General features: G+C 55.8%; 1 protein-coding gene across 9 annotated transcripts; it reads right to left on the bottom strand.

Annotated features, from left to right (window-relative positions):
* Positions 1-1,916: 1,916 nt before the first annotated feature.
* On the bottom strand, positions 1,917-26,539 carry MOB3A (MOB kinase activator 3A). Of its 9 annotated transcripts, XR_004180425.1 has the most exons (6): positions 25,894-26,022; positions 13,331-13,486; positions 8,371-8,912; positions 6,714-6,916; positions 5,647-5,792; positions 1,917-2,587 (listed from the first exon to the last, which is right to left on the bottom strand). XR_004180425.1 is itself a non-coding variant. In XM_031660158.1 (5 exons), the coding sequence occupies exons 3-5, from the start codon at positions 8,789-8,791 to the stop codon at positions 2,558-2,560; spliced, it is 654 nt and encodes a 217-aa protein (XP_031516018.1). In that variant the 5' UTR covers positions 8,792-8,912; positions 13,331-13,486; positions 25,894-26,022; the 3' UTR covers positions 1,917-2,557. The 9 variants fall into 9 exon arrangements, 8 of the variants coding, with proteins under 8 accessions (XP_031516018.1, XP_031516015.1, XP_031516013.1 ...); XM_031660158.1 differs by lacking the exon at positions 5,647-5,792; XM_031660155.1 differs by lacking the exons at positions 1,917-2,587; positions 25,894-26,022 and adding an exon at positions 26,085-26,539.
* Positions 26,540-26,547: the final 8 nt, after the last annotated feature.

Genomic DNA, 26,547 nt, shown 5'->3' with positions numbered 1-26,547 from the left:
TCGTCAAAAAAAAAAAAAAAAAAAAATTTCTCAGCCCCAAGACCTGAAGCTCACCCCTGGGATAGGGCACCCTGTTAATACTGGCAGGAAAAAGGAAGTGAGCACCAGCCGCCATGGGCACCAAAACGACACCATTTATTCCGACGTCTGCGTCTGTAGTTTTATTCCATATCTGGCTGGGGGAGGGTGGTCTCTGGGGTGGATGGAGTGAGGGTGAAGGGGACAGGGATGGTCCCTGCTCCCACCTCCCAAACCCACCTGGGAAGCTGCATGGCTGGGCTGCTGGGACATCCTGAGCCCTGGGGGAGACACAGGTGTGGGTGTCTGGGCTTCATCTTGCAGGTACAAGGGGATACATTCCATCAAGCAGATCCTGGTTTCATGGAGTCCTTCGAGGGCTCGGCTGGGAGGTCCCTCTCCTGGGGGCTCCAAGAGCCGGACCCAGTGGTTTCTGGATCAAGGACGAGTCCTGGGAGCTTCAGGCTTCGGCGGTGACAGTGTTAATTGCACTTGTTCGATTTTCTGGCAGAAGCCAGGAGAGACGGGGACAGCGTCCTTCTCTTCGGTGACCATCCCAGGCACCCAGAGGTGACCAGACTTCTGTGTGGTCTGGGACAATGCAGGGCTCAGGCGGGAAGGGCCACCGTCGTGAAAGGCCACTGACAATTCTGGTGAGGAGTAGGGTGGCGGGGGTTCAGTCAGGGAGAGGAGGTGGCTGCCTTTGCTCAGTGCCCTGCTCTCACCTTCCAAGGGTCTAGGGGACACAGAGCTCATGGATTTTGGTCCTGCAGCCCCAGGGGCCACACAGAAAAAGGGGTTCAACTGGAAGTCTGCAGCATCTGCGAAAGGCCAATTCTAGAAGAACTGGAAGATTCCAGACTGGGGGAGAGGCATCCAGGCACAGAAGAGTCCTGCCTGGGTTGGTCAGAAGGAAAGAGGACATCATGCCGAGGAGGCAGAGGGCTCACTATGTTATCGATTTAAAAATTCTTTAGGCCGGGTGCAGTGGCTCATGCCTGTAATCCCAGCACTTTTGGAGGACAAGGTGGGCGGATCACCTGAAGTCAGGAGTTTTCAGACCAGCCTGGCCAACATGGTGAAACCTCATCTCTACTAAAAATACAGTAATTAGGCTGGGCGTGGTGGCTCACACCTGTCATCCCAGCACTTTGGGAGGCCAAAACAGGAAGATCACGAGGTCAGGAGATCAAGACTATCCTGGCTAACACGGTGAAACCCCATCTCTACTAAAAATACAAAAAACTAGCCGGGCGTGGTGGCACACACCTGTAGTCCCAGCTACTCGGGAGGCTGAGGCAGGAGAATGGTGTGAACCCGGGAGGCAGAGCTTGCAGTGAGTGGAGATCGCGCCACTGCACTCCAGCCTGGGCGACAGGGCGAGACTGCGTCTCAAAAACAGAAACAAACAAATAAACGAAAATACAATAATTAGCTGGGCATGGTGGCAGGCGCCTGTAATCCCAGCTACTCGGGAGGCTGAGGCAGAAGAATCACTTGAACCCAGGAGGTGGAGGTTGCAGTGAGCCGAGAGCGTGCCATTGGACTCCAGTCTGGACGACAGAGGGAGACGCCATTTAAAAAAAAAAAAAAAGTAAAAAAAAAAAATCTCAAGATGGTTGTAAATGTGACTATAAAAATCAAACCCTTTATGATACACAAAGGGGCCCGTAGGAAATGAGTCAGCAGCCGGGGTGCAGGACGTGGGCTCCCAGGAGTCCAGGAAGCCCTGAATGTTTCAGCTGAATGTTTCGGAAGAACTGAGGAAGCAGCGTGCACAGGGTAAGAGAGAGGGCTGGGTGCAGTGGCTCACACCTGTGATCCAAGCACTTTGGGAGGCCGAGGTGGGAGGATCACTTGAGGCCAGGAGTTCTGCGAGACCCCTGTCTCTAGTTTGTAAAAAAAAAAAAAATCTGTAGGAAAATGGAAGAGATTGGGGAGGGAGGAAAGAGGATGCCCGGGTCCAGGTCGTGCCTCTGCGTGAAGGGACACCAGCGGCTGCTGGTGCGGAGCGCAGAGTAAAGGCCTGTGGCAGGAGATGTCCGCCCTCAGGGGCTCGGAAGCCCCTCAGCCTCTTGCCTCCCCAACAGGAGACAGGCCCAGGTGGGGCTGTGGCCACAGCAGCCCCAGGGGCTCCCCAGTGAGGTGGAGGCAGGATCAGGTGGGGACGAGGGTTGGGGCAGAAGTTCCAGGAGCCGGGGAGCCACCCAGGGCGGGGAGTGACCCTGGAAGTTGTCCAGCCTCCTGGAAAGTGGAAGTGGTTTAAAAAACACAGTGGGCTTTTCCGGTTGCTAGTAACACACAGAATTACACAGTTCACGTTCGGTCCCAGACGGGAGACTGAGGCTCGAGACGGTGAGGAAGGCGTCTGCCGTCCAGGGCTGGAGCTCCTGAGGACCAACACCTGCTCAGCGGCCCAGCCCCTGGGCTCCCTGAGATGCTCAGGCTGGAGAGAAGCGTGATGATGGTTCCAGAGCATCCTCCTCCAAGTCTCTGAGGCCCCAGTGGCGGTTCGGGCACCGGGGGGCCCGCGGGGCTCTTAGTGGCACATACGGGCGGTCATTTCTTTCTGTTAAGAGCAAGCAGGACATCAGCTCCCACCAGCCACTCCCAAAGGGGTGATGTGAACAGCAGACACACGGAGACGCACAGGCGGAGGGATGGCAGCTGGGGGCTACCCTGAACCCCCAAACAACAAAAACCACACAGGCAATCGCACACCTGGGACCAGGGGCAGCAGGCTACCCCTTGAGGCCAGGGTCAACATTTTCAGATCTGTGGGCCAGACGGTCCCTGTCATGATGGCTCAACTCTGTCTTGTACCTCAAAAGCCACCTCAGACAACTGGTAACCTCATGAGTGTACCTCGCTGCCAATAAAACTTTATTTACAGCCAGGCATGGTGGCTTATGCCTGTAATGCCAGCAGTTTGGGAGGCAGAGGCAGGCAGATCACCTGAGGTCAGGAGTTTGAGACCAGCCTGGGTGACACGGTGAAACCCCATCTCTACTAAAAATACAGAAATTGCCGGGCGCGGTGGCTCACGCCTGTAATCCCAGCACTTTGGGAGGCCGAGGCGGGCGGATCACAAGGTCAGGAGATCGAGACCACGGTGAAACCCCGTCTCTACTAAAAATACAAAAAATTAGCCGGGCGCGGTTGTGGGCGCCTGTAGTCCCAGCTACTCGGGAGGCTGAGGCAGGAGAATGGCGTGAACCCGGGAGGCGGAGCTTGCAGTGAGCCGAGATCGCGCCACTGCACTCCAGCCTGGGCGACAGAGCGAGACTCCGTCTCAAAAAAAAAAAAAATAAATAAAAAAAAAAAAATACAGAAATTAGCCGCGCAGGGTGGCGAGCGCCTGTAATCTCAGCTACTTGGGAGGCTGAGGGAGGAGAGTCGCTTGAACCTGGGAGGTGGAGGTTGCCATGAGCCAAGATAGCGCCACTGCACTCCAGCCTGGGTGACAGTGCGAGACTCTGTCTCAAAAGAGAAAAAAACAACTTTGGGAGGCCGAGGTGGGCAGATCACGAAGTCAGGAGATCGAGACCATCCTGGCTAACATGGTGAAACCCCATCCCTACTAAAAATACAAAAAATTAGCCAAACGTGGTGGTGGTCACCTGTAGCCCCAGCTACTCACGAGGCTGAGGGAGGAGAATCACTTGAAACCTGTGAGGTGGAGGTTGCAGTGGCTGAGATCGCACCACTGCACTCCAGCCTGGGCGACAGAGCGAGACCCTGTCTCAAAAACAAAACAAAACAAAACCCTACAAACTTTATTTACAAAAACAGAAAGCCAGCCAGGGGGCTGCAGTTTGCTGACCCCTGTCTTATACAGACTGGGACACTGGAAGGAAAGTTCTAGAATACAGAAAAAAAGAAAAAGAAAAAAGAAAAGAAAAACAAAGAAAAAAGAGAAGACCCCACTACTACCTTTAGACCCACCCAGTATGCAACTATTAATTTTAAATTTAGCGACATGTTTACCGGTAGCAAAGCCTGAAAGGGGATACACAAAAATGAGGAAGTGATGTGAAGATTTTTTTTTTTTTTTTTTTTTTTTGAGGCGGAGTCTTCACTCTGTCGCCCAGGCTGGAGTGCAGTGGCGTGATCTCGGCTCACTGCAAGCTCCGCCTCCCGGGTTCACGCCATTCTCCTGCCTCAGCCTCCCGAGTAGCTGGGACTACAGGCGCCTGCCACCGCGCCCGGCTAATTTTTTTTTTTTTTTTTATATTTTAGTAGAGACGGGGTTTCGCCGTGTTAGCCAGGATGGTCTCGATCTCCTGACCTCGTGATCCGCCCGCCTCGGCCTCCCAAAGTGCTGGGATTACAGGCTTGAGCCACCGCGCCTGGCCATGAAGATGTTTTTAATCTTTTTTTTTTTTTCGAGACGGAGTTTCATGCTGTCATTCAGGCTGGAGTGCTGCGCGCAACCTTGGCTCACTGCAACCTTCACCTCCTGGGTTCAAACAATTCTCCTGCCTCAGTCTCCTGAGTAGCTGGGATCACAAGTGCCCACCACCAAGCGTGGCTAATTTTTTTTTTTTTTTTTCCCGAGATAGAGTCTTGCTCTGTCGCCCAGGCTGGAGTGCAATGGCGTGATCTTGGCTCACTGCAACCTCCACCTCCTGGGTTCAAGCGATTTTCCTGCCTCAGCCTCCTGAGTAGCTGGGATTACAGGTGCCTGCCACTACCACGCCCAGCTAATTTTTTGTATTTTTAGTAGAGACGGGGTTTCACCACATTGGCCAGGCTGGTCTCGAACTCTGGACCTCATGATTTGCCTGCCTTGGCATTCCAAAGTGCTGGGATTACAGGCGTGAGCCACTGTGCCCAGCCTTAATCTTTTCTTTTTTTTTTTTTTTTGAGACAGGTTACTGGCTGTCACCTAGGCTGGAGTACAGTGGCACAATTTCGACTTACTACAGCCTCGACCTCCCAGGCTCAAGCGATTCTCCTGTCTCAGCCCCTTGAGTAGCTGGAACCACAGGCGTGCACTACTGTGCCTGGATAATTTTTTTGTTTTTTGTAGAGAAGATGTTTCACTATGTTGCCCAGGCTGTTCTCAAACTTCTGAGCTCGAGTGATCCTCCCTCTCTGGCCTCCCAAAGGGTTGGGATTACAGGTGGGAGCCACCTCATCCGTCCATTTTTAACCATTTTTTAAAGTTGTAAGAGAGTGATGGCTCCCACCTGTCATCTTAACGACTTGGGAGGCCAAGGCGGGAGGACTGCTTGCATCCGTGGGTTTGAGAACAACCTGGGCATCATAGTGAGACCCCATCTCGAAACACAATAAAAAATCAGCCAGGCGTGGTGGCTGTGGTCCCAGCCACTGGGAGGCTGGTGGGGTCCCGCTCTCATATCAGGGCCACCACATCCATACAGTGCTCCACAACCTGGGAACAGAGCAGCCCCTGGGCAGGTTCCAGGGCCAGGCCCTGAATCACAGGCACCCACTCCACTGCTGGTCCCCATCACCGAGTCACAAATGTGGGCCCCAATTGCAAGAAGCCACATTGGCTTCAGGGACATGGACCCCACACTGAGGAATCTGGTCCCTGGGTTCGTCTCTAGATAAAACCTGGTAACGTGGAAAGCAGACAAGCAAGGGTGGGCACAGAGGTACCAGGCTGGCTGCAGAAGTCAGGTGGAGTCTAGGCCAGGTGCGCTGCCTCCCGTCTGTCATTCCAGCACTTTGGGAGGCCGAGGCAGGCAGACCACCTGAGTTCAGGAGTTCGAGACCAGCTTGGCCAACATGGTGAAACCCGGTTTCTACTAAAAACACAAAAATTAGCATGGCGTGGTGGCACGTGCCTATAATCCCAGCTACTTGGGAAGCTGAGGGGGAGACCTGCTGGAACCCAGGAGGTGGGGGTTGCAGTGAGCCAAGATCACACCACTGCACTCCAGGCTGGGTGACAGAGGGAGACTCCAGCTAAAAAAAAAAAAAAAAAAAAAAAAAAAAAAGGCCAGGCACGGTGGCTCCCGCCTGTAATCCCAGCACTTTGAGAGGCCGAGGCGGGCGGATCACGAGGTCAGGAGATCCATCAAGACAATCCTGGCTAACACGGTGAAACCCCGTCTCTCCTAAAAACACAAAAAATTAGCTGGGCGTGGTGGTGGGCGCCTGTAATCCCAGCTACTTGGGAGGCTGAGGCAGGAGAATCACTTGAACCCGGGAGGCAGAGGCTTCAGTGAGCCAAAATCGTATCACTGCACTCCAGCCTGGGCGACAGTGAGACTAGGTCTCAAAACAAACCCAAACAAACAAAGTTAGGGTGGAGTCTGCGCCGGCTCCTATCCCTTTCATAAGGGACACTGAGCTGCGCTCTGGGACACCTGAGCTCTGGACTGTGAAGGCGGAGCGAGCAGGAGGCGGGGCTGGCGCGGAGGAAACTGCACCTACCGCCCGGATTTGCTCCATGGGAAAAAGCAAGATCCCTCCCGGCTACTGCCGCCCCGATTTGCTCCGCAGGAGAACGCGGGATCCCTCCCGGCTACCTCACCACCTGTCCCATCAGCAGGGTATCCGGGACCCAACTCTAGGGCCCGGGGCTGTGACCCAGGGAGAGCTGGGGCCGCCAGCTGCTGGGCCGACCGCGGGCAGTCAGGGTCCTGGGCCCCGAAGGGTGCCTCTGCCACGGGCCACCAGCCACACCGTAACCCCAAGCCCTCAGCCCCAAGCCCACGCACCAGTGGCTCCAGCTCCTTGGTGTCGATGAGGCCGAACTCCTTGACGAAGTAGTAGAAGTGCTTGTAGCAGGTGTTCACGTGGGCCTCGGAGCCCATCTGCGCGATGCGGTCAAAGTGGTGGATGTAGACGTGCACGAACACGCGGAACAGCCGCGACAGGATCTTCCGCACCGTCTGCAAGAAGTTCTTGGGGAACGGCGTGCCTGCAGGGAGAGGGGTGGGGCGGGTCCACGAACTCAGTCAAGTCCATGTCCAGAACCCTTTGCTCCTGGATGTGACAAGGGGCTTCCAGACAGAAATTGCCGGCAGACCGGGGGCTGGTGGCTCACGCCTGTAATCCCAGCACTTTGGGAGGCCGAGGCAGGCAGATCACTTGAGGTCAGGAGTTCGAGACCAGCCCGGCCAACATGGAGAAACCCCATCTTTACTGAAAAATAAAAAAAATTAGCCGGGTGTGGTGGCTCACACCTGTAATCCCAGCTACTCAGGAGGCTGAGGCAGGAGAATCGCTTGAACCTGGGAGGCAGAGGTTGAAGTGAACTGAGATGGTGCCACTGCACTCTAGTCTGAGTGACAGAGTGAGACACTGTCTCAAAAAAAAAAAAAGAAAAAGAAAAAGAAAAGAAAGGTCCGCTGTACTCTGGAGGGACGTGCCCCAATGATCACCCACAAACCCACGTTTACGGGGTGCCCCTGAGAGCCACACAGAGCATTACACATCGAGCTGGGCAGGAGGTCCCACCAAAGGGTGATGATCCTGGTGGGCCCAGGGGCTCCATGGCAGTGATCCTGAAACCACTGAGAACACTGGGCCCAGCGCTGGCAGGGGTACCTGTCTCCTCTGCAAAGGACTCCAGGCCTGATGCTGATCCCGCCCTTCTCTGCTTTGGGGTGAAGGAGACAGGAGTCACCAGGAGCGATTCGGGATGAAGCGGGGCTACTAAGAGCAGCCCAACTTAGGAGAAGACTCAGAAATGGAATCTTTTTTTTTTTTTTTTTTTTTTTGAGACAGGGTCTTGCTCTGTCGCCCAGGCTGGAGTGCAGTGGTGTGATCATAGTTTACTGCAGCCTCAACCTCCTAGCCTCAAGCAATCCTCCCACCTTAGCCTCCCGAGTAGCTGCAACCACAGGCGTGCACCACCATGCCTGGCTAATTTTTTTTTTTTTTTTTTTTGAGACGGAGTCTTGCTCTGTCTCCCAGGCTGGAGTGCAGTGGCGGGATCTCAGCTCACTGCAAGCTCCGCCTCCCGGGTTCACGCCATTCTCCTGCCTCAGCCTCCCGAGCAGCTGGGACTACAGGCGTCCTCCACCTCGCCCGGCTAGTTTTTTGTATTTTTTAGTAGAGACGGGGTTTCACCGTGTTAGCCAGGATGGTCTCCATCTCCTGACCTCGTGATCCGCCCACCTCGGCCTCCCAAAGTGCTGGGATTACAGGCTTGAGCCACAGCGCCCGGCCTTCCTGGCTAATTTTTAAAATTTTTCGTAGAGATGGAATTTTGCTATGTTGCCCAGGCTGAGCTCAAACTCCTGGGCTCAAGCGATCCCTGGGCTCGGCCTCCCAAAGCACTGGCATTACAGGTGTGAGCCACTGTGCTTGGCCTCCCTGACTTTTCTGGAAGGGTGTGTATCCCTGAGCCCCTGCCCAGCACTGACTCACCCACGTTGGTGGGGAAGAGGTCCTCGTTGTTGATTTGCGCCTCAATCCAGTCCATCAGCAGGTCCATGTACCTGGGGGCGGAGAGCGCCGTGGGCTTCCGGAACTTATGCTCGTCCTGCCAGCGGTACTCGTACTTGGGGCCCCCCGACATGACGGGGCAGGACTGCTCCGTGCAGCCGTCGCTGATGGTGCCGTAGATGAGGTTGACGCGGTTAAAGAAGTCCACCACGTGAACGGCCACCCAGTCGTTCAGGTCCTCGCCCGGGGGCAGCTGCACGGCTAGCCGCAGGTCCAGCCCGGCGTTCAGCGACGCCTGCGCCTTCTTGTGCAGCTCGAAGCGTTGGGTGCCCGGCTCGAACTTGCGCTTGGGGCGGAATGTCTTGTCCTTGTTGAAGACTTGCTTCAGGAAGGGGTTGGACATCTTGGTGACGCCTGCTCTCCTGGAACGCTTCTGCAGAGGGGTCCTGGGCCAGCGGCTGGGGGTGCCGACCAACCCGAGAGGCCAGGAAACACTCACCAAGCCCCACAGCTCTCCCGCGGACCTGAAATACACAGGGGAGTCATGACCTGCTGGAGGTGACAGAATTTCCCAGAAACTCGTGCTGACGGCACAAGCGGCAGGATTTGTTTTTTTTGTTTGTTTGTTTGTTTTATTTTCTGAGACAGGGTCTCGCTCTGTTGCCCCGGCTGGAGTGCAGTGGTGCCATCATGGCTCACTGCAACCTCTGCCTCCCAGGCCCAAGAGATCCTCCCACCTTAGCCTCCTGACTAGCTGAGACTACAGACACACACCACCACATCTGGGTAATTTTCTTTTAGTAGAAACGGGGTTTCTCTATGTTGCCCAGGATGGTCTCCAACTTCTAGGCTCACGTGATCCTTCCACCTCTGCCTCCCAAAGTGCTGGGCTTACAGGCCTGAGTCACTGCACCCAGCTCCTAGTGGCAGGGTTCAAAACATCCCCTGGACTTCTGACTTTAAGGAGTTTCACCCAAAGGGGGCCACCTCCTTAGTGCACAGAACTGCACACGGCGAGGCCTGACTGGCTCATAGCAGAAGGTGCAGAGAGCCGGGCCCCAAGAGCCCACAGCGGCCACATCTTCCCCGGTGCTGATGCCTGGCTGGGGCCTGGACTTGCTGCTACCTGGCACTCTGGGGCTTGAGTGTGGGGGCAGGCTAAGCTGCCAGTTATAGGGGACTACGCAGGCCGGACTGTGGCCTCCACAAAGGAAGCCACACCCCAATGCCCGCAGCCTGTGCATGGCAGCCTAGGTGGAAAAAGGTCTTGAGGGATGTCATCTTGGATGACCTGGGTGGCCCTACAGTCAGAGACAAACGTCCTTATGAGTGAGGCGGATACGGGGGAGACGGCTCTGTGAGGACAGAGGCCGATACGGGGGAGACGGCTCTGTGAGGACAGAGGCGGATACGGGGGAGACGGCTCTGTGAGGACAGAGGCCGATACGGGGGTGATGCTTCCACAAGCGAAGGGCCCAGGATGCTGGCCACCACCAGGAGCAGAGAGAAGCCTGGCAGATGCCCCTCGGCCTCAGAGGGACCCAGCCCCGCCCACACCTTCATCGCGGATGTGCGGCCCCAGAGCTGACAGAATGAATCTCTGTCACGGCAGCGTTGTCTGCTGTGCCCAAGTCACTGGTCACTGGGTCACAGACCCCTGCGAGGCCGGGCAAGACTCTGCCTCAAAACAAAGCAAAACAAAACAAAACACGGTGTCCACTGTGAACACAGTGACAACAGAGTCTGCACCATAAGAAGGTACAGGGTCAATGGTTTGTCACAAGGGAACACCTGGTGAGGACCGGCTGGGGGCACTGCTCAGGGCAGCCTGGGCACAGGTGGCAGGAGGACTCGGGTCCCACACACTCTGCGGTGACCAGAAAGGCCTGAACTTCCCCAGCGCCAACCTGGGGCCCTTAGCCACCATCGTGACTTCCTGCCACCAGGGTTAACACCCAACTAGGAACTTACACTTTTCATTTTCCTGGGACAAAAACCCCATCTCCACTTCACAGATGAGAAAACCAGGCCCAGAAAACCAGGCCTCCACCCGCTGGCTCTGTGGACATCGGGGTCAGATCGTTCTCTGGGGTGGGGCCGTCCTGGGCACTGCAGGGTGCTGAGCAGCGTCCCTGGCCTCCACCCACTCCCTGCCGGGAGCACCCTCAGTTGCGACAACCACAGATGTTCCCAGACATCACCCAGTGTCCCTTGGGGTTAAGATTAGATCGCTCTGGTGAGATCGTGGCTCAGAAGATTATGACTGACTCTACAGCCGTGTCTCACACCACACAGCTAGTGGGTGGATCGGCCGGGGCTCGAACCCTGGCCTCTGTGGGTGAAGCCACCACTGTTTCTGCCCCACAACTCCCTGAATTCAGCAACCCTCGGGGATGCGGGCAGCCGTCTGATCACGAACCTAGTGACACACGCTTCCCGGGCCAGTGCTGCTCCACCATGGGGCCCCTCCACTGCCCAGCAGAGCCACGTGGATGCTCCGAGTCCAGGGGCTGCTGACCCGTCCTGGTTTTGCTGGGGGGCACAACCCCAGGGTGAGCACACAGGTACCCCCCTGCTTGCTTCTATTTTTACAGAGGTTCTCGCTCTGCTGCCCAGGTTGGAGTGCAGTGGCGGGATCACGGCTCACACTTCAGCCTGGACCTCCTAGCTCAAGGGATCCTCCTGCCTCAGCCTCCTGAGTAGCTGGGAGCACGGGCACTCACCGCCATAATATTTTATAATTTTTTCACCACCAGTTAATTTTTTTTTTTTTTTTTTTTGTAGAGACAGGATCTCACTATGTTGCTAGGCTGGTCTTGAGAACTCCTGGACTCAAGCGATCCTTCTACCTTAGCTTCTCAAGGTGCCAGGATCACTGGCGTGAGCCACTGTGCCTGGCCACCCCCGCCCTCTTCCCAAGGAAGGAGCGATCCCACAGCCGAGTCTCAGACCCTCCCTGGGAAGCGCCTGATTCAAAGAGGCCACCTCTGTGCTTACGGTATCCCCCTGGGGCTGGGGAGCCCAGGACGCATCCATGCTGGGGCTGAGCAGGTGGGAGCCATTGGTGGGGACCTGAGGCCCTTCCCCATTGATGGCTCAGCACCCCAGAGGCCACCACCTGCCCCGGTGATGAGCTCTGCAAACCACACCTGCCCTCAGGCCACACCGCCTGCTGCACAAGATCAACAAATCCCCTCCGGAGAAGGGAAATGGCGGCCACCTCCAGCCCACGGCCCACCTAGCGCTGAGCGAGATGCTCCTCCGCACCGGGGATCAATCACCTCCGTCCCCACACGCCTGTCTAGATGGGGCGAGTGCAGGCCTCACTTTACCAGAGAGGAAACTGCGCAGGTGAGCGCATCCCCGTCCACCCAGCCAGGCCCACTCGCCTCCCTCCTCCCCATTTCCACTTCACGTCTGGGCCGACTCACAGCCGACTTCCCAACACCAGCAGAAATCACAGCACACAGCAAAACCCAACCCGCCACGGCCCAGTGCTGCCTTTGGGGATTTCAGGGTCTCCCGTGCCAATTTGGGGGCTCAGCTTCCAACCATGCCACCTGGTTGGGCAGGTGGGGCTTTCCAGCAGTGGTATGGTAGCCCTGGGCTGACTGTAGCCACAGGAGGAGAGGCCTACCCGGGCTGCGCCTCAGGGAGAAAGTGGCTGTTCCCACAGGCCCCTGCTTGTCTTTTAAAAACTGTTTGTAGAGATAGGGTCTCACTACGCTGCCCAGGCTGGTCTCAAACTCCTGGTCTCAAGTGAGTTCTGCCTCGGCTTCCCAAAGTGCTGGGATTACAGGCGTGAGCCACCATGCCTGGCCGAGGCTTCTCTTTTTCTATATCCCTTTACACTTCTCTACCAGACTCATGCCAAAGACAGTTAGTTCCAGAAAACAAGACAGGGCAGCCCAAAGAGTTTGTAAACTCCCTCTCGGCATGTCTGTCTCCTTTCAGAAGGTGATGGGTGCGGGGCGAAGGGGCTTATGCCTCTAATCCCTGCACTTAGGGAGGCCAAGGTGGGTGGATCAGTTGAGGTCAGGAGTTTGAGACCAGCCTGGCCAACATGGTGAAACCCCATCTTCACTGAAAATACAAAACACTAGCCGGCTATGGTGGCGTGTGCCTATAATCATAGCTACTCAGGAGGCTGAGACAGGAGAATTGCTTGAACCCAGGGAGGCGGAGGCTGCAGTGAGCTGAGATCATGCCACTATACTACTCTAGCCAGAGTAACAGAGTGAGACTCCGTTAAAAAAAAAAAAAAAAAAAAAGGTGCAGCATTTTAAGTGGAAGTTAACATCTTCTGAAGAGCCCTGTGGACGGGCAGAGTTCCCGTCACAGCAAACGGTTTTCTTTTTCCTTTTTATTTTTTTTTGAGACAGGGTCTTGCTCTGTTGCCCAGGCTGGAGTGCAATGGCGCGATCTCGGCTCACTGCAACCTCTGCCTCCTGGGTTCAAGCGATTCTCCTGCCACAGCCTCCCCAGTAGCTGGGATTACAGGCGCCCGGCACCACACCCAGCTAATTTTTGTACTTTTAGTAGAGACGGAGTTTCACCATGCTGGCCAGGTTGGTCTCAAACTCTTTACCTCGTGATCCACCCGCCTCAGCCTCCCAAAGTGCTGGGATTACAGGCGTGAGCCACCATACCCAGCCTAATTTTCTTTTTTTTATAGAGACAGGGGTTTCGCCATGTTGCCCAGGCTGCTCTCAAATTCCTGGCCTCAAGCAATCCTCCCGCCTCAGCCTCCCGAAGTGCTGGGATTACAGACACGAGCCACTGTGCCCGGCCTAAGCAAACCGTTTTCTCTCAGGAACAAACACAGGCTCCTTGGTGAAGGGGTGATCGGCCACAGAAAGGGGTTTTTTCCCAAGAAAGGCCAGGACGGCCTCAGGACCCTGACTCCCGCCCTCGTTGTCCTCTGAGGCTGGGGGCTGGTTACCGTGTCTGGGGCTCCCTCCGCTCTGCTCTTCTCAGATTTCTCCAGGGACAGTGTGGGGAAGACAAGGCAGGAATCAGCTCTCAGAATTCCACACCAAGGCCTTCTTGGCTGCCCCGGTCTTCCCACGGACGAGGCACAAGTGATCCTTGGAAACTTCTAGAGAAATGAAAGGTGAGATGACAAATTCCCCTGCTGCAACACTTTTTTTTTTTTTTTTTTTTTAAAAAAAAACAACACAGTTTCTCTAAGCAACCAACTGGTATGACCCCTCCCCCGCCAAGGTGCAGCAGCTCACAGACCAGTCACCCACTTCCTTCCGGAGGTTTCCACATCCTGTCACTGCCTCGGGGACCGCTGCCCCAGAGCACAGGAGGCGCCTGAGAGACAAGCCCTGAGCAGAGACGTCAGTTCCCTATGTTCTAGGTCAGTGCACAACACTGGCTCCCGGCCTGGCAGCCCTGATACTTGGCTGGAAGATGCTCCCAGTCCAGAATCTGTCCTGTTAAAAAAGGCAGCGTCGGCCGGGTGCGGTGGCTCACGCCTGTAATCCCAGCACTTTGGGAGGCCGAGGAGGGCGGATCACGAGGTCAGGAGATAGAGACCATCCTGGCTAACACGGTGAAACCCCATCTCTACTAAAAAATACAAAAAACTAGCCGGGCGTGGTGGCGGGCGCCTGTAGTCCCAGCTACTCGGGAGGATGAGTCAGGAGAATGGCGTGAACCCGGGAGGCGGAGCTTGCAGTGAGCTGAGATCGCGCCACTGCACTCCAGCCTGGGCGACAGAGCGAGACTCCATCTCAAAAAAAAATTAAAAAAAAGCAGCGTCCCAGGGTCACCTTCCAAAATTTGAGTACTTATCTATTTTTTATTTTTACTGTTACTTTTTTGAGACGGAGTCTCGCTCTGTCGCCCAGGCTGGAGTGCAGTGGTGCAATCTCAGCTCACTGCAAGCTCCGCCTCCCGGGTTCATGCCATTCTCCTGCCTTAGCCTACCTAGTAGCTGGGACTACAGGCACCCGCCCTCATGCCCGGCTAATTTTTTGTATTTTTAGTAGAGACGGGGTTTCACTGAGTTAGCCAGGATGGTCTCGATCTCCTGACCTTGTGATCCACCCACCTCAGCCTCCCAGAGTGCTGGGATTACAGGCGTGAGCCACTGTGCCCGGCCACCAGGCTGGACTTGAACTCCTGACCTCAAGTGATCCACCCGCCTTGGACTTCCGAAGTGTTGAGATTACAGGTGTGAGCCACCACACCCGGGCTCTGAATGTTTATTTTTATTTACTTTTTTATTTTTATTTTTATTTTTTTGAGGCAAAGTGTCACTCTTGTTGCCCAGGCTGGAGTGCAGCGGCGCAATCTCGGCTCACCGCAAGCTCCACCTCCCAGGTTCAAGTGAATATCCTGCGTCAGCCTCCTGAGTAGCTGGGATAACAGGCGCGCGCCACCACACCTGGCTAATTTTTGTGTTTTTAGTAGAAACTGGGTTTCACCGTGTTGGCCAGGCTGGTCTCGAACTCCTGACCTCAGGTGATCCACCCGCCTCGGCCTCCCAAAGTGCTGGGATTACACGCGTGAACCACCGCACTCAGCCACTTTTATTTTTGAGATGGAGTCTTGCTCTGTAGCCCAGGCTGGAGTGCAGTGGCACGATCTTGGCTCACTGCAACCTCCACCTCCACGGTTCAAACGATTTCCAGCTAATTTTTGTATTTTTAGTAGAGATGGGGTTTCACCATGTTGAGCACGCTGGTCTCGAACTCCTGACCTCCAGTGATCCTCTAGCCTCAGCCTCTCAAAGTGCTGGGATTATAGGCGTAAGCCAGTGTGCCCGGCCTGAGTATTTACTTTTAAACGCTGCAACTGCTCCTGGTGCTGGAAGGCCACCCTCACTCCTGCTGGAGGGTGGCCGCGTCTTCCCTCGTCACCCAGGCGTGCATCCTGTCAGTGTTTTGTGTTTCTGTCTGGTTTACATTTTTGTGTTTTAGAGACAGGGTCTTGCTCTGTTGCCCAGGCTGGAGTGCAGTAGCACAACTGTAGCTCACTGCAGCCTTGACCTCCCAGGCTCAAGTGATCCTCCCACCTCAGCCTCTGAAGTAGGTGGGACCACAGGCACACAACACCACACCTGAATAATTTTTGTACTTTTGTAGAGATGGGGTGTTGCTATTTTGCCCAGGCTGGTCTCGAGCTTCTGGAGTCAAGCCATCCTCCCATCTCAGCCTCCCAAAATGCAGGGATTACAGGTGTGAGCCACTGTGCCTACTGCATCTCTGACTTCTCTTGTGGGAAAGCAGGCAGGCAGGAAGTAAGGCCTGTCCAGGCCACTCCGCGCCAGGTGTTATCAAGGGGTTAGCATACTGTCCTAATTCTCCTGATCATCTTTTCTTCTGTTTTTAGATTGACATTTGACTCACATACCACACATTTTAACCTTTTCAGTTACAGTTCAGGAGTACAGTTACGTGACTCCTGGCATGTTTGGAGTTGCGCAACCACTACCTTTATCTAATTCCAGAACACCTCCATCAGCCCTAAAAGAAATCCTGTCCAGGTGCAATGGCTCACGCCCGCAATCGCAGCACTTTGGGAGGCCAAGGCAGGAGGACTGCTTGAGGCCAGGAGCTCAAGACCAGCCTGGGCAACATAACGAGACCCCGTCTCTGCAAAAAATATTTAGAAATTAGCCAGGCATGGTGGATGTGCCTGTGTAGTCCCAGCTACTTGGGAGGCTGAGGTGGGAGGATCGCCTTAGCCCAGGAGGTTGAGGCTGCAGTGAGCCATGATTGTGCCACTGCACTGCAGCCTGGGGGACACAGTGAGACCCTGTCTCAAAACAAAGCTAAGATCATGTCACCTAGGGGACAGTTACAGTGATGAGATGTCACGGACACCTGTGGTGCCTGCTTCAGAGGACCCAGCCCAAGGTTTCAAGAAACAAGAGCCCAAGTGTCAGAAAGAGGAAGCCACATGGAGGAACGCCCCAAGCTCCAGTCCAAACCCAGGGCCACACTCCTTTCACGGAACTTTTACTGCCGGGGCCACAGGGTCTGGGCTTGACTGGGCACCACCAACTTTGCACCACCTTCTTGGCCTCCTGGATGGCTTCAGTCTGAACGGGGAGGCAGGAGCCATGCTCTGAGCCCGCCCAGTGGGAGCCAGGGGCCCACCCGTCTCGCCTCCTCGTGGCCACTGTGAAGAGCTCTCAGCCACACCCAGGGGCCCACCCCAGTCTCCCTCCTCATGGCCACTGTGAAGAGCTCTCAGCCACACCCAGCTGCAGCGGGGGTCTCACCTGGGGGGTGATTCTGCACCCCGGGGGATACTGGGTGATGTCTGGGGGTATTTGTGGTTGTCATAACTGGGGGATGCTCCTGGCACAGAGTGGGTGGTGGCCAGGGATGTTGCCCAGCACCCTGCAGGGCCCAGGACACCCCACCCCAGAGGACAATCCGCCTTGAATGTCCACAGCTTGTCCTGCGACTGGCAGAGCCAGGGACCTGACTGTTCTTGTTTGCTTTATTTATTTATTTTTTGAGACAAAGTCTTGCTCTGTCACCCAGGCTGGAGTGCAGTGGCACAATCATAGCCCACTCTAGCCTCAACCTCCGGGGCTCAGGCAATCCTCCCACCTCAGTCTCCTGAGTAGCTGGGACTACTGGTGTGGGCCTGGCTAATTTTTGTATTTTTTTTTTTCTTTTTTCTTTTTTGAGATGGAGTCTCGCTCTGTTGCCCAGGCTGGAGTGCAGTGGCGCGGTCTTGGCTCACTGCAACCTCTGCCTCCCGGGTTCAAGGATTCTTCTGCCTCAGCCTCCTGAGTAAGCTGGGACTACAGGCGCCCACCACCACACCCAGCTAATTTTTTTTTGTATTTTTAGTAGAGACGGGGTTTCACCGTGTTGGCCAGGCTGGTCTCGAACTCCTGACTTCGTGATCTGCCCACCTCAGCGGGATTACAGGCGTGAGCCACCGCGCCCAGCAATTTCTGTATTTTTTGTAGAGACGGGGGTCTTACTATGTTGTGCAGGCTGGTCTTAAACTCCTGACCTCAAGTGGTCCTTCCACCTTGGCCTCCCAAAGTGCTGGGATTATAGATGTGAGCCACTGAGCCTGGCTGTCTCCCTCTTTTTTTTTTTGAGACGGAGTCTCGCTCTGTCGCCCAGGCTGGGGTGCAGTGGCCGGATCTCAGCTCACTGCAAGCTCTGCCTCCCGGGTTTATGCCATTCTCCTGCCTCAGCCTCCCGAGTAGCTGGGACTACAGGCGCCCGCCACCTCGCCTGGCTAGTTTTTTGTATTTTTTAGTAGAGATGGGGTTTCACCGTGTTCGCCAGGATGGTCTCGATCTCCTGACCTCGTGATCCACCCGTCTCGGCCTCCCAAAGTGCTGGGATTACAGGCTTGAGCCACAGCGCCCGGCCCTTGTCTCCCTCTTTAATGAGTACTTTTTACAAATTGCCAACCGCATCACTAGTTAGTACACAGTGACTGGGTTGTCAGAGGTGCAAACATGTATCTGCCCACCCGTGTTTCTCCTGCTTTCTGGGGAGCACTTCCCTACGCACTCATAAACTAACCCTACGGGGGTTCATGCCACAGCCCTGTGAGGCTGGCAGGGCAGGTAGAAAGTGGACGCTCTCATTCCTGCTAAGTGATCATGGACCTTTGCTGTTATTAGTAACAGGCCTGGCATCTGCTGGGGCCCTGGGGGACCTGCTCTTGTGAAACTCATCATTCCCTGGCTGGCGGGAGGGGCTCACCCATGCTGCACGTCCAGAAGCTGAGGCCAGCTGCCTCGCCTGAGGGTGCGAGGTGAAAGGTACGAGTCTGGGCTTGAACTCAGATCCTTCAATTCTGAATCTGGTGTGTCTGCCACTAGGGCAGCGTCTCTGCACTGTGGACGTCAGCGTGGGTCACTCTCTGGGGAGGGGCCATCCTGGGCACTGCAGGGTGCTGAGCAGCTTCCCTGGCCTCCACCCACTCCATGCCAGGAGCACCCCCAGTCATGAGAAAAACACAAATGTCCCAGACTTGGCCCAGTGTCCCCTGGGGGCAGAACCACCCTCCATTGACACCCCTTGGGTTAGGGGATTCCACGGACCCCCAAGAGACTCTGCGGCCCATGATCCTCTGCTCTGCTGAGGTCCCAGGAGGCTACACACATTGAAATCCACACCCTGAATGATGATGGGGAGAGGAGGAGAATCCCCAGGAGCTGGGGTCCCCTGGTTTATACTGTCTGCCATATTGGGAGTTTATTCTGGTGTCTGGTGTGACGAGGGAGCAGACTTGATTTTCTTTTTCCACATAACTAACGCAGTCCCCCACTTGGCATTCAGGGCTGGATCCTTCTCTGGGGTGAGTTTGTCCTGGGCACTGCAGGTGCTGAGCAATGTTCCCGGCCTCCATCCACGCCATGCCGGGGGCACCCCCTCCTCTAGTTGTGACAAACACAAACGCACCCCCCCACCATTTCCAAGTTCCCTGGGGGCAAAACTGCCCTGGGGCAAGACCTCAGTGAGATTGGCAGCTTCCCCTCTGATGTCATCTACCAGGGACTCCACTGAGGGGACTCCGAGGGGATTCTGGGGCCCCCGACACCCGACTCATCTTAGCCCAGCCAAGTCCGCATCCTCAGAGATCCTCAGCTGCTGAGCGCTTCTGAAACCAGCATCTGCAGCCCAGGAGAGCTGGCCTGGTGACTCAGGCTGTCTTGATTCTCCAGGGCACTTAGGGTGCGACTCCCTGCCCAGGTGTCCCAGCTCAGCCCATCCCTTTGTCCCCTGTGGGAATTGTCCATGCTTTGAGTGGTTCACACCCCCGACCATTTCCTTTTTTCTCCCATTTGCCTCATGGCCCAGAGGGTGTTGGGGGGCAGAGTCAGGGCCAGACCACCCTGCCCCCTGCTCCCACAGGCCTGAAAACAGTGAGGATTCTGCCCTTCAAGGCTGGGTGATGTCTGGGGACATCTGTGATTGTCAGGTTTTGGGGGAGTTCCTGGCATGGAGTGGGTGGAGGCCAGGGACGCTGCTCAGCACCCTGCAGTGCCCAGGACACTCCACCCCAGAGAATGACTCAGTACCCAGGGGGAGACCCTGGCCCCAGCCCTACACAGGAAGTCAGTAACAACTTCCTCCTTTCCTGTGGGACCTATGGTCAATGAAATGTGACATTAAACATAGCAATGATAAAAATATGTGCATTATTTTAACACACTTTTAAAACTAATAAGCTAAATATAAGCTCTGCATTAAAACCAGAAGACCTAAGAGAAAAAACCCAGGACTTGTGGGGAAGAAAAAGGAGAGAAACCTATGTGAAATTGACTCCTGTAGTAAGTAACCCTACAACCAAGACTCTAGGCCAGGCGCGGTGGCACAGGCCTGTCATCCCAGCACTTTGGGAGGCCGAGGTGGGTGGATCACCAGAGGTCAGGAGTTCGAGACCAGCCTGGCTAACACGGTGAAACCCTGTCTCTAATAAAAATACAAAAAATTAGCTGGGCATGGTGGCGGGTACCTATAGTCCCAGCTACTCGGGAGGCTGAGGCAGGAGAACGGTGTGAACTCGGGAGGCGGAGTTTCCTTTTTTTTTTTTTTTTTTTTTGAGACGGAGTCTCGCTCTGTCGCCCGGGCTGGAGTGCAGTGGCCGGATCTCAGCTCACTGCAAGCTCCGCCTCCGGGGTTTACGCCATTCTCCTGCCTCAGCCTCCCAAGTAACTGGGATTACAGGCGCCCGCCATCTCGCCCGGCTAGTTTTTTGTATTTTTTAGTAGAGACGGGGTTTCACCGTGTTCGCCAGGATGGTCTCGATCTCCTAACCTCGTGATCCTCCCGTCTCGGCCTCCCAAAGTGCTGGGATTACAGGCTTGAGCTACTGTGCCCGGCCGGGAGGCGGAGCTTTCAATGAGCCGAGATCGAGCCAGTGCACTCCCTGCACTTCCAGCCTGGGCAACAGAGCGAGACTGCGATCAAAAAAAAAAAAAAAAGGATTCCAGCACCAGCTGCAGGCCAGATCAGGGAACACACACTTCCTGCAGAATCATTTCCAAGCCCATCTGGCTAGAAAGAAACTTGAGCCAAAGCCTGTCAATCCAGAGGAGACTTCTCCTCACGTAATCCAGGACAGCCCAGCCACACAGTTTTAAGAAGAATGAGACACAGGCCCTGATGCGGAAGGACACCCAGTATCCAATAAGTGAAAAAAGTAAGTTGCAAAACAGTACGGATAGCCAGATCTTTTTTTTTTTTGGAGATGGAGTCTCGCTCTGTTGTCCAGGCTGGAGTGCAGTGGCGCCATCTCGGCCTACTGCAAGCTCTGCCTCCCGGGCTCAAGCAATTCTCCTGCCACAGCCTCCCGAGTAGCTGGGATTATAGGTGTGCGCCACCATGCCCGGCTGATTTTTGTTATTTTTGGTAGGAGACGGGGTTTCACCATGTTGGCCAGGCTGGTCTCAAACTCCTGACCTCAAGTGATCCGCCCACCTTGGCCTCCCAAAATGCTGGGATTTCAGGCGTGAGCTACTGCACCTAGCCTCTAAGACCTTTTTTTGTTAAAGAAGGAATAAAAGTCCAGGTGCGGTGGCTCATGTCTGTAATCCCAGCACTTTGGGAGGCCGAGGCGGGTGGATCACGAGGTCAGGATATCAAGACCATCCTGGCTAACACGGTGAAACCCCATCTCTACTAAAAATCCCCAAAAAATTAGCCGGGCATGGTGGTGGGTGCCTGTAGTCCCAGCTACTCAGGGAGGCCGAGGCAGGAGAATGGCGTGAACCTGGGAGGCGGAGCTTGCCTGGCGACAGAAAAAAAAAAAAAAAAAAAAGGAAAGAATCATAAATTGGTACAACCATGAAAAAAAATAAGGAACTACTGTGTCTGGAAGGAAGGTTTTTTTTTTTTTCTGCTGTCTGTTTGAGACAAGGTCTCACTCTATCACCCGGGCTGGAGTGCAGTGGTGCGATCATGGCTCACTGCAGCCTCAACCTCCTGAGCTCAAATGCTCCTCCCACCTCAGCCTTTCAAGTAGCTGGGACCACAGGTGCATGCCATCATGCGCAGCTAATTTTTGTATTTCTGGTAGAGATGTGGTCTTACTATGTTGCCCAGGCTGGTCTCAAACTTCTGGGTTCAAGCTATCCTTCTGCCTTGGCCTCCCAGAGTGCTGGGATCACAGGCATGAGACACAGCGCCCGACCCTCTGTAAATCTTTGTGGTACACCGACACACTTTTCCCAGTCTGGGTATATAAGGAAAAAACCAGTCATTTTGATATACTCAAAAGGAAAAGGGGGCGGGGCGCTGTGGCTCACGTCTGTAATCCTAGCACTTTGGGAGGCGGAGGCAGGCAGAGTGCCTGAGCTGAGCAACGTGGTGAAATTCAGTCTCTAATAAAACACTAAAAAAGTAGTCGGGGCCCGGCGCGGTGGCTCAAGCCTGTAATCCCAGCACTTTGGGAGGCCGAGACGGGTGGATCACGAGATCAGGAGATCGAGACCATCCTGGCTAACATGGTGAAACCCCGTCTCTACTAAAAAATACAAAAAACTAGCCGGGCGAGGTGGCGGGCGCCTGTAGTCCCAGTTACTCGGGAGGCGGAGGCAGGAGAATGGCATGAACCCGGGAGGCGGAGCTTGCAGTGAGCTGAGATCCGGCCACTGCACTCCAGCCTGGGCGACAGAGCGAGACTCCGTCTCAAAAACAAAACAAAACAAAACAAAACAAAAAAAAAGTAGTCGGGTGTGGTGGCGCACGCCTGTAATCCCAGCTACTCGGGAGGCTGAGGCACGAGAATCTCTTGACCTCGGGAGGCGGAGGTTGCAGTGAGCCGAGGTTGTGCCACTGCACTCCAGCCTGGGCAAGAGACTCCATTTCAAAAAAAAAAAAGGAAAAAGGAAGAGGCCAGGCGCGGTCCCCAGAAGGTATCGTGTCAACGTCCGAAAGAAAACCCAAGTTCAGCCTTTTTTTGTGTGCAGCCAGGCACACGCTGGACCACAGCCACCCACTGTGTGTTCCAGAGGCTTCGCTGGGACTCCGACACGCAGAAGTGAAGGCCTCCTCCCAGAATCCCGTTTCTGAAGTCGGATTTGCCTTTTCTGCTTAAGCCATTTGACCTTCTAAATGCCAGGAAAATAGACACAGAGCTCGTCGGCTGGGGAAGGTCTAAAACTCCCCACCTCAAAACCCCAAGCTCTGAGTCAGCTGTGTGGGGAGTTTTTCTGAAACCTCCACTATCAGGTCCCTAAGGTGGGAGAATACCTCCTCGGGAGGGAATTTTTTTTTTTTTTCAAGATGTTGCCTCACTCTGTTGCCCAGGCTGGGGTGCAGTGGCATGATCGTGGCTCACTGCAAGCTCCGCCTCCCGGGTTCAAGCAATTCTCCGGCCTCAGCCTCCTGAGTAGCTGGGACTACAGGCACGCGCCAGCATGCCCGGATAATTTTTGTATTTTTAGTAGAGATGGGGTTTTGCCACGTTGGCCACGCTGGTCTTGAATGAGTGACCTCAGGTAATCTGCTCTCCTCCGCCTCCCACAGTGCTGGGATTGCAGGGATGAGCCACCTGCAGCTGGTCAGCACATCCCAGTTCGGACCAGCCACACTGCAAGGCCTCCACGGCCACAGGTGGTCAGCTCGGCTCCAGAGTTAAAAGAGAAAAGTCAACCTGTTGAAAGAGAGGGCGCTGGGAAGGGTGCAGTGGAGCGGGTGTTGCCTGAGGTGGGTGCCTGAGTCATTCCTGGGGAAAGGGAAACACATCCGGGGGTCCGGAGGACAGGGACGTGGCATGCTGGGAGTTCACTTTCTTAGTCCTCACTCTGTAATCGGTAGATCTTCTCAGTGAGTTCTAATAAGCAGGTCCCTGACAACTGCGGTTAAGAACCTAGCTTCTGGAAGTTCTCAGGGCTGCAACTCTGCAACTCTGACAGCCCGGGGGCTCATCCAGCCCTCCTTCCTTTTCCTCTGTACGTTTTTTTTTTTTTGAGACGGAGTCTTGCTCTGTCGACCAGGCTGGAGTGCAGTGGCGCCATCTCGGCTCACTGCAAGCTCCACGTCCCGGGTTCACGCCATTCTCCTGCCTCAGTCTCCCTAGTAGCTGGGACTAAAGGCGCCCGCCACCACGCCTGGCTAATTGTTTTGTATTTTCAGTAGAGACGGAGTTTCACCGTGTTAGCCAGGATGGTCTCGATCTCCTGACCTCGTGATCTGCCCGCCCTGGCCTCCCAAAGTGCTGGGATTACAGGCTTGAGTCACCGCGCCCGGCCTTTTTTTTTGACAGTCTTGTTTCTGTCGCTCAGGCTGGAGTGCAGTGGTATTAATCTCAGCTCACTGTAGCTCGCCCTCTCCTGTTCACGCCATTCTCTGCCTCAGCTCTCTCGAGTAGCTGGGACTACAGGCACCTGCCACCACGCCCAGCTAATTTTTTGTATTTTTAGTAGAGACAGGGTTTCACTGTGTTAGCCAGGATGGTCTTGATCTCCTGACCTCGTGATCCACCCACCTCGGCCTCTCAAAGTGCTAGGATCCCAAAGTGCTGGTTCACAGGCATGAGCCACCGTGCCTGGCCATGCCCAGCTAATTTTTGTATTTTTAGTAGAGACGCAGTTTCGCCATGTTGGCCAGGCTGGTCTTGAACTCCTGACCTCAAGTGATCCGCCTGCCTTGGCCTCCCAAAGTGCTGGGATCACAGGCATGAACCACCGCGCCTGGCCACCCTCTTGCACTTCTGAAACAACCAGCAAACCAAACAACCAACCAACCAAACATCCCGCTTTCCCTACACAAAAGCAAAACCAGGCCTGGAAAGGAAGTGAATCCAGGAGAACAGAAAAGGAAGGTGGGTTTTGTCTCACGGGTCAAAACCCATATTATGGCACACACGCAGGGAAATGAATGACTCGCTCCTCAAGGCATCACTGTGGGCTCTGACGGCTCCAGCCCTCAGCAGCCCCCCCAGCTCTGTGTCCCAACGCCTCTTCCGTCAAAGGGAAGCCCCTGTGACTGCATGATGCACAAGAAGGAAGGCGGTCATGACCACGGCTTAGAGGCCGGCCAGGGCACTCCCTCCTGCCTGCACAGGAGGCGACTCCCAAAGCAGAAAGCACAGATGGGACGTGAAACATGCAAAACACACATCTCAACATTTATCCAACCATCTGCTTTGAATATGGGAAGTTTACTGCATGTCAATTAAACCCGTATAAACTGTTAAGGAGAAAATGAAGAAAAAAGCAAGTGTAAAAAAGCAGTGTGGGCTGGGCGCGGTGGCTCACGCCTGTAATCCCAGCACTTTGGGAGGCCGAGGTGGGCGGATCACCTGAGGTCAGGAGTTCAAGACCAGCCTGGCCAACATGGCGAAACCGTCTCTACTAAAAATACAAAAATTAACTGGGTGTGGTGGCAGGTGCCTGTAATCCCAGCTACTCGGGAGGCTGAGGCAGGAGGCTCACTTGCACCCGGGGGGAAGAGTTTGCAGTGAGCAGAGATCGAGCCACTGCTCTCCAGTCTGGGCGACAGAGTGAGACTCCAGACTTCGTCTCAAAAACAAACAAAAAAGCAGTGTGTACAAAGACTGGAAATCATACCCCCAGGATGAGCTGGGGCTTGGAGCACTGATTTTCTGCTCTGTGATTGGATTTTCCAATCTCCCCACCCCTCTCAGTGACTCCTAATAAAATGCACCCTCGCTTCCACTTTCTAGCCCCTCCTCGCTGCAGGGAGGTGCAGCTTGTCCTTGGTGGGCGCCTCTTTCCGGGGTGGGGGGACCCTGCCAGCGACTTTGGGGACCCCGAGCAAGAAGGGCCTATTCGAAAGGGCCCGACTGCCGCTTGGGCTTAGGGGTCCTGAAGCCCTGCAGCATTTTCACACACACCGGGAGGTGCGGGGTCCTGCGGCAGGACAGTGGGCAGGGCCAGGAGCTCGCCCCCGCAGCTCGACCCCGCACCCTGTATCTCCCTCCCGGGGAATCGGTCTCCCTGCTGCCCGCGTTCGCCCCTCCTGGGGAATCCGTCTCCCTGCCTGGGTTCGCCCTTCCTGAGGGATTCCGCTTTCCCGTCGCCAGAGTTCCCCCTTCCTGAAGGCTCGGCCTCCTCGCCGCCTAAGTTCGCCCCTCTTGAAGGATCCGGCTTCCCTGCCGCCTGAGTTCGCTCTTCCTTTCCTCCCCCCTCCCTTGTTGCCCAGGCTGGAGTGCAGTGGTGCGATCTCGGCTCACTGCAACCTCTGCCTCCCGGGTTCAAGTGATCCTCCTGTCTCAGCCTCCCAAGCAGCTGGGATTACCCGCGCCCGCCACCTCGCCCCGCTAATTTGTATTTTTGGTAGAGACGGGTTTCACCGTGTTGGCGAGACTGGTCTCGAACTCCTGATCTCAGGTGATCCGCCCGCCTCCGCCTCCCAAAGTGCTGGGACTACAGGCGTGAGCCACCGCGCCCGGCCTCGCCCTTCCTGAAGGCTCGGCCTCCCCGCCGCCTAAGTTCGCCTCTCCTGAGGGTTCCAGCTTCCCCGCCGCCAGGGTTCGCCCTTCCTCAGGGCTCGGTCTCTTCGCCGCCTAAGTTCGCTCCTCCCAGAAACCCACCTGGTCGCCTCTGCCGCCCGCCTTCGCGCCTCCTGAGCACCTACTTGGCCGCCTCTGCCGCCTGCCTTCGCCCCTCCCGGCACCCACCTGGCCGCCTCTGCCGCCGCCCCGCCTCGCAGCCGCCGCGGAAGGACACGGTCGCGGAGGACGCCTCACACGCAAGCCCGACCGCACCCACGAACCGGACCTACTTTCCTTAAAGGGCCCGGGGCTCCGCGCAGAAGCGGCCTGTAGGGGTCTCCCGTCCTCGGCCCGGCGGGCTATAAGGGGCCTGGGCGGCGAAGGCGCACGGAGCCAAGTTGCAGGCAGCAGCCCTGGGACGCCCTGACAGGGCCAGGCCAAGCCGGGCCGGGCAGGGCGGAGGTCTCCGTTGCCTAGCAACCGGGGCTGCGGCCTGTGGGCGGACCCTGTACCGTCGCCGGAACACGGGGCGGGGCCTCAGCGGGAGCCGGCCGAGGAGCCGGCACGGGCCATTGGCGCATGCGTAGGGCGCGGCCTGGGGGCGGGGCCCACCTAGTGGCGGAGTCTCCTAAGGGGCGGATCGTGGGCGGGGCCTGGAGGCGGAACCGGCGCCGTCAGTAGTCCGCTGAGGACGGAGGCGGGGCTGGGCCCGGGAGGGGGCGGGGCCTGCGCCGGTGGGGCGGGCGGGGGAGG

The sequence above is a fragment of the Papio anubis genome, chromosome 20 (genome assembly GCF_008728515.1).
Source record: "Papio anubis isolate 15944 chromosome 20, Panubis1.0, whole genome shotgun sequence".
Taxonomy (NCBI): domain Eukaryota; kingdom Metazoa; phylum Chordata; class Mammalia; order Primates; family Cercopithecidae; genus Papio; species Papio anubis.
This window is presented reverse-complemented; position numbering and strand designations above follow the sequence as displayed.